Source organism: Hemiscyllium ocellatum, chromosome 12 (genome assembly GCF_020745735.1).
Source record: "Hemiscyllium ocellatum isolate sHemOce1 chromosome 12, sHemOce1.pat.X.cur, whole genome shotgun sequence".
Taxonomy (NCBI): Eukaryota; Metazoa; Chordata; class Chondrichthyes; order Orectolobiformes; family Hemiscylliidae; genus Hemiscyllium; species Hemiscyllium ocellatum.
In genome coordinates this window covers 36,177,777-36,190,156 of record NC_083412.1, presented here as the reverse complement: position 1 = coordinate 36,190,156, position 12,380 = coordinate 36,177,777, and the positions used below count along the sequence as shown (strand labels likewise).

The following is a 12,380-nucleotide window of genomic DNA, read 5'->3' as shown; positions in this document are numbered from 1 at the left end:
AGGAACTACTGCAGTCATGTCTTAGAGCTGAAATGTGTAACTGCCAGCAATCTCAGACTTTGTGCCAGGCATGACTCTAACTAACGGAGAGTTTACCCCTGATTTCCCTTGACTCAAGGTTTGCTAGGGCTCCTCAATGCAGCCTTGATGGCAAGAACAGTCACTCTTCCCCCTCACTTCTGGAATTGAGCTCTTTTGTCCATGTTTTGAACCAAGGCTATAATAGGGTCAGGAGCTGAGTAGCCCTGGCATAACCCAAAAGTGGGCTTCAGTGAGCAGGTTATTACTGAGCAGATGCTGTTTTGGTGACTCTTTCCATCTTCCTGCTGATGATCAAGTGTAGACTGATAGGCTGGTCATTGACCGGGTTGGATTTGTCCTTTTTTTTGTGTATATGATAGAGCTGGGCAAATTTTCCACATTGTCAGGTAGATGCCAGTATTGTAACTGTACTGGAACAGTTTGGCTTAGGTTGTGCCAACGTTTGGAGCACAAGTCTGCATGATTGTTGCTTGAATGTTGCCAGGGCCTGTAGCATTTATAATATCCAGCTTTTTCTTGATATCCTGTGGAGTGAATTTAATTGGCTCAAGGCTCACATTTGTGACACAGAGGACCTCTGGTAGAACCCGAGATGGATTATGCACTCGGTACTTCTGGGTGAAGATAGTTGAGTATTCAGCATTTGGCACAGGTATGCTGGGCTTTCCCATCATTGAGGATGAGGATGTTTAAACAACTCCACTTGAGAGTCATTTAATTGTCCACCACCATTCACGAGTGGATGTAGCAGGACTGCAGAATTTAAATCTGGTCCCTTGGTTATGGAATAGCTTACTTCTGACTATGAGATGCTGCTTGTGCTGTTCAGTAAGTAAGTCATCCTGATTTGTAGCTTCAACACATTAACACCTCATTTTTAGGTATGCCCAATGCTGCTCCCAGCATACACTCCTGCATGCTTCATTGAATGAGTGTTGATCCCCTGGCTTGATGATAATGGTAGATGGAGAGTATGCCAGGAAATGATGTTGTAAATTGCGTTGGAGTGCCATTCACTTACAAAGTAATTCCCAACCTGCCACCAGTCTCGCTGTTGCATAAGGAAGAATTCAGTTGAGATTTCATCCCAGATCTCTATCATAAGAAGGTACAGTGCAACACTTCCCCCACTGTATAGCATCGAGTGACAGGTGGTTGTGGGGTCTTGGACTTTTTATGCCATTTTGAAAAATAGCTAATATTGACCAATAGCTGTAAAAAAAAAAACTGCTAGTTTATGATTGGGGTCATTCTTTAGTTGGATGCTATGAAATGTGACCAGCTGAAATTATGGGGTTTTCATTGTAAGTATTTCAAGCATTTCTTCATTTTCAGTAGAGGAACGAAATGTGTAATGAATTGTAAAGGGGAAAGATGCTGTTATTTAAGACCAGTAATGGAGCTGCATTCTTAATTGATCTATAGCATGCTTCACTGAAATAAACTACTAAAAATTATTTATGCTGGTTAACTTGGAGCAATTTACTTTCATCGTTGATTAAGCTTGAATCTTCAATCGGAAAATCAAAGTGACAGATGGAGCAGAGTTCGTGTCTGTAACTCTCCCATAAATTCCTCAACGGTCACTTCAGATATCAAACATAGTTTGTTTCACTTAATCCAATCTCCCACCCTTTAAGACATTTATCTCCTTCTGAGGCTTGGCCAATGCATACTGAAATAAGAAACAAAAAGGCTGGGCATACTCTAGTCTGGCAGCATTTGTGGAGACCGAAACAGTGTTAATATTTCAATCCACTTGAGAGAGTGCGTATTCAATTCAGACTAACACTATTTCTCTTCCATGCCCCCACTACCTAACTACACATTCCTGACATGCTTCTCTGTCCTCAGTTCAAGCTGGCATTCCCTGTCTTCAAATCCTTTCCAAAAACAGCAAGATGTGGAAAGTTACTATAGGGAAGTGTCTGATTGATTTTGCAAAATCATTTCTGAAATAGCTATGGTTTTTAAGTTTCCAAGCACGTTTTACTATTGGTAACCTGCCAGGCACTGCTCCCGTAGAGAATTGCAGGCAGGTTTAAGCTGACCTTGCAATAAATTTTGTTTGTGCACAATTAGTTTTTTTTAATGGATCCAGTGTTTATTTTTCTAATTATTAGAAAACATTGCAACTTGTCCATTAATGTGGTTTTTTTGGTCACTTAATGTCTCCATTCACACTCCTTGGTATTGAGAAAGGTTAACCAAAACTGATTAAGCAACTGCCAATAGTTGTGCAGCAAGTTAAAATGTTCTGGTGTTACATTTTTTAAGCCTTCTATCATGATTTCTAGATATGAGAATTAAACTTGACCTTTTTTGAATCAATAACCTGGTGGTTTTGGTTATATTTCAGCTTTGATTTTATGTAATATCTGAAGTGAATCTAGTCATAGGCAATAATCCCAATGGTGAGAATTTTATGATCAATGAAACTAAGTAATTTCTTTGATCTGTCTGTGTAAAGAAAAGTCAGTCAGGAGCAACAAACTTCCAAGGATTTTTCAGGCTTTCCTTTTACACTTTTTTTTTCATTCTCTCCTTTTTTAGAACATAAAACAGTACAGGCCCTTCAGTCCTCGAAGCTGTGCTGACCCTTTATCCTACTCTAAGATCAGACTTACCTACATACCCTGCATTTTACTATCTTCCTTGTGCCTATCCAAGAGTTGCTTAAATCCCTAATGTCTCTGACTCTACTATTACCGCTGGCAGTGCATTGCATGCACCCACCACACTCTGTATGAAGAATCTACCTCTGGCAACTCCCCTAAGCCTTCTTCCAATCACCTTAAAATTTATGCCCCATCATGATAGCCATTTCTGTCCTGGGACAAAATCTCTGGCTGTCCACTATATCTATACCTTTCATCATCTTGTATACCTCTCTCAAATCACCTCTCATCTTTCTTCACTCCAATGAGAAAAGCCCTGCTCCCTCCAACCTTTCTTCATAAGACCTGCCCTCCAGTCCAGGCATAATCCTGGTAAATAGATCTCCTCTGCACTCTCTCCACATCCTTCCTATAATGAGGCGACCAGAACTGAACGCAATTTTTCAAGTGTGTTCTCATTGATGCAGTTAAAAATTCACTATTGTCTGTCTTGTAACAAACAGTGCAATATTGGATCAATCTATGTAATTTATTGATACAAGTACCATATGAAACATCTCCTTTGTTTCCTGACCTTGTACAGATTGTTCAACATGTGAATCTGTTCCAAGTTCTGTTCATAGGTTCACTGCAGCTACCTATTGGAAAAAACAATTTTGTTCAAACGTTCTGTCTGAAATACAGGAAATACTTGCTGGTTTACTGCATTCCTATGTTTTTACAAAAGGAACTGCTGCAATTCATTACTGATTTGGAATTATTTTACCTTGTTATAGATTCATTACTCCTAACAACCAGCATTTGGTTAAAATTAAGTGGTCAAGATATATTTATACTGATATCTGTAGATTTGATGTTACTTCATGGAAGATGATTTATGTTGAACAATGTTTAAAATGGTGTACATCTGTTTAATGAGAGTTTTTTTTTCCCCAGAATGAATTTTGGACAAACTACATTAAGGATCAGAATGACAATCAAGAAAATGTTCCTGGCTTCAGTATAGAATCAGTATATCTCGTGGCTCCTCTAATGACAGGACTTCTGTTAATTATTATTGTACTCTTTGCTATCTGGAGGTGTCAGGTGAGAAAGGCAAATAACCGGCAGAATGCTTATGCCCAGTCACAGAGTCAAGCAAACCAACCCGCCAGAAATGTATCAGTAGTTGTGTTTGGTTACAATGATAATCCTGTCAGTCCATTTGATCGAGTACGTATGCAACAACCAGAGGTTATGACTATCGATTATTCCAATGGGAGTAGACTCCCTGGAGGACCATCCACACACTTAAGTTCAGATCAACCTCCAACTTACCATGAGGCTATTGGACAAGCTGATAATATAAGAATTAATGATGATACACAACACAGTGAGGATCCTCCAAAATATGAAGAAATTATGACTCCTCCCAAACAGAGTTAAAAAATATCACAGGTTGCTAGGAATGGGGAGATAAACAATATTTTGGGGAAAAAAATCAATAATTGAAGGTAAGATATTCATTTAGACACTTTCATTATATTCCAAGTAGCCACTTCAAATTTGGTGATTATAACTCATTTGTCTTTTTAAAGTGGCACTTCATTACTGAACTTAAATAGGTATAAAACTTACCTTTGAAAAGTTAGAAGAAAAGGGAATATGGTTCCTTTTAGGTCCAGGTTAAGTACATTTGCATTTTTTTAGGAAGGATGGAGGATAACATGAAATCATCTGTCTATATGCACACACACATTTTTTATATTTAATATGCTTCTAGTTAAAGAGTGCTAGTCCAGTGAAATAATCAATCAGTTTTTGTTTAAAATTGGGTAATACTCCTCCACAGAGAGAGAACGATTGTAAAAACTCTGATTGACTTTTCACTTTTTTTTTATTCAAGCATGTTTTGTACTACAAGAATAGAATCCAATCTTTATTATTCTGTTTCTTATTACTCATTAACCATGTAAAGTTAGAAATTAATTGGAATTACTGTTAACAAAGGCAGAAGAATACAAAATTGGTTTGTTACACCTGGGTAAATTTTTAGACAACAATGGTTTGGCTTAGAATTTGTGATGTTGAAGTTTACCGATTGGTAACAGCTAATGAAGTACTCATTTCCACTGCTGCTGTATTTCAGAGTAGGCGTTGGAATTTTAATCTGTTGATGTGTTGAACTGAATGTGCCTATGAAATGTCTGTTCCACTGTTCACATCCACCTCACTCTTTGGGGGTGGGAGGGGGGGGGGGGAGAAACACATTCCAAACTGACCTTTTGTCATGCCAGGAGAAAATATCAGATTTTGAGCATTAATTATCACCTGATTTTTTTTTTTAACAACATGCATCAGAAAACAATTTCATATAAGTAAATGACAGCTCATCTAAACAGTCTAGTCTCTTTCTGGTTCTGTATTTTTCCTGCCAGTGTTTTCTCTGGATTTATTGTCTTCATTCAGTATTATATGTACATTACTGTACAGTTTCCTGGTAAATCACACCAAGAACGTGGTAGGTTTTAATCTTTAAATATGAATATATTATTGAAAACTCAACTTTTGTTAATTATTAATGCAAAGGGAAAGAATTGAGCCTGGTCTATCAAGATTTTATTTCCTTTCTTCCCTGTACACCATCACAAAAACTAAAAGCGTTGTAAATTTCTGAAAATGAATTAACAGACTGACTCTTGTTATTTTAAATATATAATGTACAGATAGGTTTTCTAAGCTCATCTTGAATATTTGGGACAGATGAAACTGATTTTCTATTGAATTCATGTTCTGATCAAATGATTAAATCCATGCTATTGAGTTATCCATAGTCAAATTTCCTCAGGTTCAACTAAAATTTATGCTAATTTTAGTTCTTACTGACAACATATGTAGTAATTGGATGTGGCAGTAATGGTGCATACATTTTGCACAGGTGAATAATGTGTTTTTGACTTTTCCAAATGTACAAACTTCAGGAAATTGTGTGTGAATGAATTAAATATCTAGGATATGGATTAAATTATGTTTGGGTACCATGTACATATTGAAGTGAAAATTTTCATGAAATGTAGATGATGTCTGGTGTGCAGTAATATACAGAAAGTGCCATTATTATTGAGCATCTCAGGAAACAGCAATTAAAATTGCATATAGGTATGGTCCAAAGTATTTGCCTTCAGTATTTGAGTGTAATAATACCAGTATGTAAGTTAAGTGTCCTCACAAATTGTAACATTAGACATTCATGATATTATTATGTACTGGGGACTAGCTTCAAAATTAACAATTTTCCAGAATCCCAATTACCTGATGGTGTTGCAGTTTTCTTTTTCATTTTGTTCCATGAAAAAGATAAAGGATAGAAACAATGTCTGAAAATTGTTCAGGAGCTTTTCTTCTCTGCTAAGCAACTTTAATCTTGTGTGATTTGTATTGCATTGCTTCTTAAGTTAGGAAAACAGTTAATTAGTTCTAGATGTCATGCTCAGAAATATTTTTGCACATGTTTTCAAAATAAAGGAAAGTTATTTTCTGTTTGAAGGTGAAGTAATGACTAACAGATGCCTGGAAGTGGGTGACGTGGTGAACAAAGCTGTCAATATGTGGCTCATATTAATTGTACATCACCACTGTAGTCTCATGCCTCAATCTCCATTTTATGAAAGGAGATAGTGCAGGTGATGGAATTGCCTCTGCCTGCAATTGTTGAAATGCTGGGATATGTATACATTACTATATTTTTGTATAAATTTTTGATTCAATGTTAATATGCACTAAACTATTTAGATATTTTGAATAATACAACAGTGGTTTCAAAATGATCATGCAAAGGAATCAGAAATACTTTTCTATTGTGTTAATTTCTTTACAATAAAATGAATTTGAAAAGCATTATAAACATGGCTATTCTAAATGTTGGGGCATTTTCAACAATATGTTAATGCACTAATTAACAAAAATGCTTTGTAATACACCAAGGGAGCACTGAATCAAAATATTTAACGCCTTAATGTTATAATACGGAGATGTTTCTATAACCTTTAGAAGAAAGTATTGTGTAGAATAATGTTTGTTTTAGCATAAAATGCATAAATAAAATGATATTGAAATTTATTCCATGTGGCGTCATATGTTGTTTTATGTAATGTTTATACTAGTTGCTACCATGGACAATGAAACAAATTACTTTAATACCAATAGCTGGGTTTATTTTTACAGCAGCCGAGAAGGCTTACTTTGACGGGCTCTCATTTGTCAAGCTACAGAGGATTACGGCACTGTGTCTGCATTGAATTCTGTGCTCACACAGACAGCAAAGAAGGAGCTTACTTTCGCAAAACAACGGTTATATGAGTATAATGACAATCTGAGTGGTCCTCAAGCCATTATGTCGATTAGGGAAGGGTCTGGGAACCTAACGTGTGGTTCCTAAAAAATTAATGTGGCATTCCAGAGATTTTACACTGAATAATACCAATCAGAGGGTTGTGAGGAGGGGTAGGCCAAGATGGATTAGTAAGGGGAGGTCGTGTCTGACAAACCTGTTGGAATTCTTTGAAGAGGTGACAAATAGGCCAAACCAGGGAAACCCAGTGGATGTGGTCTATCTAGACTTCCAAAAGGCCTTTGATAAGGTGCCACACGGGAGGCTGCTGAGGAAGGTGAGGGCCCATGGTGTTCAAGGTGAGCTATTGGTATGGATTGAGGATTGGCTGTCTGACAGATTGCAGAGAGTTGGGATAAAAGGTTCTTTTTCGGAATGGCAGCCGGTGATAAGCGGTGTCCCGCAGGGTTCAGTGTTGGGGCCGCAGCTGTTCACATTATATATCAATGATCTGGATGAAGGGACTGGGGGCATTCTAGCGAAGTTTGCCGATGATACGAAGTTAGGTGGACAGGCAGGTAGTACTGAGGAAGTGGGGAGGCTGCAGAAGGATCTAGACAGTTTGGGAGAGTGGTCCAGGAAATGGCTGATGGAACTCAACGTGAGCAAATGTGAGGTCTTGCACTTTGGAAAAAAGAATAAAAGCATAGACTACTTTCTAAATGCTGAGAAAATTCGTAAAGCCAAAGTACAAAGGGATCTGGGAGTGCTAGTCGAGGATTCTCTGAAAGTAAACATGCAGGTTGAGTCCGTGATTAAGAAAGCGAATGCAGTGTTGTCATTTATCTGAAGAGGTTTGGAATATAAAAGCACCGTTGTCCTATTGAGACTTTATAAAGCTCTGGTTAGGCCCCATTTGGAGTACTGTCTAGTTTTGGTCCCCACACCTTAGGAAGGACATACTGGCATTGGAACGTGTCCAGTGGAGATTCACACGGATGATCCCTGGAATGGTTGGTCTAACATATGAGGAACGGCTGAGGATCCTGGGATTGTATTCATTGGAGTTTAAAAGATTAAGGGGAGACTTAATAGAAACTTACAAGATAATACATGGCTTGGAAAGGGTGGACGCTAAGAAATTGTTTCCATTAGGCGAGGAGACTAGGACCCGTGGACAAAGCCTTAGAATTAGAGGGGGTCAATTCAGAACAGAAATGCGGAGACATTTCTTCAGCCAGAGAGTGGTGGGCCTGTGGAATTCATTGCCGCAGAGTGCAGTGGAGGCCAGGACGCTGAATGTCTTCAAGGCAGAGATTGATAGATTCTTGATGTCACGAGGCAGAGAGGATGCTGTTAAGTGATGATTGAATGGTGGAGTGGACTCGATGGGCCGAATGATCTTACTTCCACTCCTATGGTCTTATGGACTCCCTTTTCAAGGATCTCCCAGGTGTGACCTATGAATAAGAGTCTTTTCTCAATGCTCCTTTCTCAGAGCAAGAGGAATAGGAGGCCGTGAAGCAACTTCAGAGAGGAAAGGTGTCCATTCCTGATGGACTTCCCAGTGAATTCTATAAGGAATTTATACACATGTTGTCAGGACCGATGCTTAACGTGTTCAATGACTCATACAGTCATGATCATCTCCTGTCACTTTTTTTAAGATTCCCTACAGTGTGAAAACAGGCCCTTCAGCCCAACCAGTCCACACCGACCCTCCAAAGAGTAACCCACCCCAACCCATTTCCCTCTGACTAATGTACAATGGGCAATTTAGCATGGCCAATTTATCTAAACTGCTCATCTCGAAGAGAGGCCAATATTTCGCTTATTCTTAAAAAAGGAAAGGTCCCAAAGGACTGTGCTTCTTACAGGCCCATTTCACTCTTAAATGTGAACTTTAAAATCCTCTCTAAGACTCTTGCATTAAGGCTGGAGACTGCGTTACCTTCTATTGTTAAAGGGGACCAGACGGGCTTCATAAAGGGCCACAGGTCTTCCTATAATGTAATTCAAGTGTGTCAACAACAGTCAATACAGGGATTGGTGATTTCTCCAGATGCAGAGAAAGCATTTGACCGAGTTGAGTGGCCATACCCTTTTTATATTTTGGAGTGGTTTGGTAAGGGTGAAGCCTTTATAAGATGGATAAAGGTTCTCTACAGTGACCCTCTCACAGTGGTCATCACCAATAGGGTACGATCAAGCAATTTTAATATTTTTAGGGGCAGCTGGCAAGGCTGTCTCCTCTCGCCATTGCTTTTTAACATTGGTGATTGAACCATTGGCGGAGGCCATTTGTAGGAATCCTAATATATCGGCTCCAGAAGTGGAGTCAAAATCACATAAGGTTTCGTTGTACGCCGACGATGTCCTCATTTTTTTGTCACATCCAACAGTTTTGGTGCCTCACCTTATACAATACATCAGCTCATTTGGCACCTTTTCGGGTTACAAGATTAATTTTGCAAAATCATAAGCTATGCATATGGGTGGTCTTACGAAGGTGCTAGATCTTGAAGGCGAATCTCGATTCCCATTTAAGTGGTCACGGGGGTTTATGTATTTGGGTATATTCATTACTCCAGTTCTTGATCAGTTGTTTAAAGCTAATTTTGTTCAATTATTTCACAAAATGAAACAAGACCTTTGAAGGTGGGAGGTGCTTCCGGTCTCGTGGTTGGGTCGGATAGCGCTTTTTAAGATGAATATTCTTCCCCGTTTGTTGTACCTGATAAGGATGTTCTACCTAATTTTTGATAAGCAAACATTCAGGAGACTGAACAGCTGGTTCAGCTCTTTTATTTGTCATCGTAAGTGACCCTTTACTAAATTAGAGAAACTGCAATTGCCTCACAGCCTGGGAGAAGTGGATCTCCTGGACATTTAAAAACTATCAACTAAGCTCGCTTTTATCTCACGTGAATGGGCTTGTGGGGATCCTCCTTCAATATGGTTAGATATCGAAACCTCTCGGACAAAATGCCCCCTTACTAGCTTGCTGTTTTAGTACAAAATGAGGACAATGCGGGAATATTGCCATAACCCAATAGTTATCAATACTTGTAAAGCATGGAGGGAAGGCAATATTAGCAAAATATCTTTACTTATACCTATAGTGGATATGCTGGGTTTTCAACCTGGGATGATGGGTTCAGGATTCTAACATTGGGCTGCTAGGGGTGTGTCTTGCATGGGTGATTTAGCTGAGGGAGACACAATGATGTATTTTGATCAGTTAGCACAGAAATACAAGCTATCTAGCAGGGACCTTTTTTGTTTTTTCAAGTTAGGGATTTTATCCGACAAAAGACTACACTTTTGACTGATCCCAACAAATGCGACATAGAGAGGAGGTGCTATGTGCTAAGAGTACACTTTCTGTCAGCACTCTATATCATCAACTGGGGGGCAGCCCCTTAGATGAGTTTGATCAACTCTGCAGGGTGTGGGAGAGAGAGCTCGGCATTGAGGTCTCCTCTGAGGCATGAGAAGATATTTGGGAAAACGCAAGAAAGATATCAATTTACAATAGGACCTATGCTTTACAGTTGAAGATTCCTCACAGGGTCCACTTGGCTCTGGATCATTTGTCAAAATTTAAACCAGGGGTATCTTCAGTGGATCCCAAGTGTAAGATTTGTACGGGCACTCTTACCCATTGTCTCTATTCCTGTGATAGGTTTCAAACATACTGGAGCATTGTGGTGGATGCAATGGAGAGGATTTTGGGTGTAAAGGTGGAGAAGGATCCAATCCCTCTTCTTCTTGGCCTACCAGTGTGTTCCCTGTAGATGCGCATAAGAAAAAGCTTTTCAACATCCTCACTTCCTGCGCAAGAGAGAATTTCTTGCTAGATTGGGTATCCAAAAATTCCCCGGGCCTGTCGGGTTGGCAGCAGATTGTTATGGAGGATATCCCTTGGATTTTCTAACAAGTATGGTACACCACAAAACTGAGAATTCCTATAAGACATGACAGCCCTTTTTGGAAGACCTGGACACAGGTTTATCTGCCACACTAATAAGGGCTATTATATAGCTGTAACAATGGTGCTTTATGAGTCTGATATCTAGAAAGGGGGAACTGCGAATAGGTGAAAATTAATGCTCTCAATATTTCAGAGTTAGTCTTTTGTTTTGCTGAGCTGTATTATTATTTATTACTTTGTTGTAAGTTATTATTTATTTAGTTAAGTAGTTGGGTTTTTTTAAATACACATTTGTACATTTCTACATGAGGGCAGTTTTGGGTTTTTTTACACTTTTTTGATGTTCTTTCTTTGTATTGTTTCGAATTGTATTGTTTTGTATTTGTTGTAATATTTAAAAATCTATTTTGAATAAAAATATATTGAAAAAATAAAGTGACAGTAAGAAAAACTGGAGCATGAGAGAAAGCTAGCAAGAAATATAACAACAGTTAAAAGCTTCTGCCATGTAAAGAACAGCTGAATTGAGCATTGGTCTCTTAGATGGTGAAAATGGGGAATTAATACTGGTAAGTAAGGAAATAACAGCAGCTATGAACAAATATTTTCTATTTCTTCATTGTCGAAGACTCAAAAATACCCCCCAAATATAGAAAAATCAAGAAGCAAGCAGAAGGGAGGATTGAATTTAAAATAATAACTGGCTCTAATACTATTGGCCAACACGTTCCTTTGACCTCATGGTCAACATTCGCGGTGAACTGGGATATGGGTTGTCATATGAGTAAGGAATAAACATGTTGGGACTCATTGAAGTCTTGAAGAATGAGAAGTGATCTCACTGAAATGTGTAGAATTATTAAGAGGCTTAACAGACTAAATGTTGAGAGGATGGTTTACTCATTTCAGAGTGTAGCATAAGAGGGCATCATCTCAGAATTCAGGCATGTCAATTTAAAACTGAAACAAAGCGAAATTTCTACTGGCAGAGGGTTGAGAATCTTTGGAATTCCTTGCCACAGAGAGCTGTGGGGGCAGGGTCCTTCTGTGGATTAAAGGCTGAGGTAAATTGATTTTTGAACAATAGGGGAATTAAGGGTTATGGGGAAAGGCCAAGAAAGTGGATGTGAGGAATGTTGGATCAGCCATGATCCTATGGAAGGCACAGCAGGCTTGAGAGGACAAATGGCCTACTCCTGTTTCTAATTCTTATGGTCTTCAAAGAATAACTGAATAGGTAATGGATAGATTGTTTGTAAGCTTCCAATATTCTCCATTGTGCAAAGGGCCAACAGGTTGGAAAACCACAAATGTAACACTCCTATCAAGAAAGCTGGGAGACAAAAAGCAACAAGCTATAAGTCAGTTCACCTAGCATCACTGAAAAAAATCCAAGATGTATTCTGAGAGATGAAATAGGGCATTTAGAAAGTGATAATATACTCAGGCAGAACCAGCATGTTTTTGTGAAAGAAAA

The 12,380-nt window shown here is 38.7% G+C and overlaps 1 protein-coding gene across 4 annotated transcripts in view; it reads left to right on the top strand.

Annotated features, from left to right (window-relative positions):
* Nucleotides 1-6,758, top strand: part of prrg1 (proline rich Gla (G-carboxyglutamic acid) 1) — a 30,512-nt gene extending 23,754 nt beyond the window's left edge. For all 4 annotated transcript variants that reach the window (XM_060832996.1, XM_060832994.1, XM_060832993.1 and 1 more), the window contains exon 4: nucleotides 3,597-6,758. In XM_060832996.1, coding sequence (XP_060688979.1) covers nucleotides 3,597-4,085 — 489 coding nt within the window. In that variant the 3' untranslated portion in view covers nucleotides 4,086-6,758. The remainder of the gene's footprint in view (nucleotides 1-3,596) is intronic.
* Nucleotides 6,759-12,380: the final 5,622 nt, after the last annotated feature.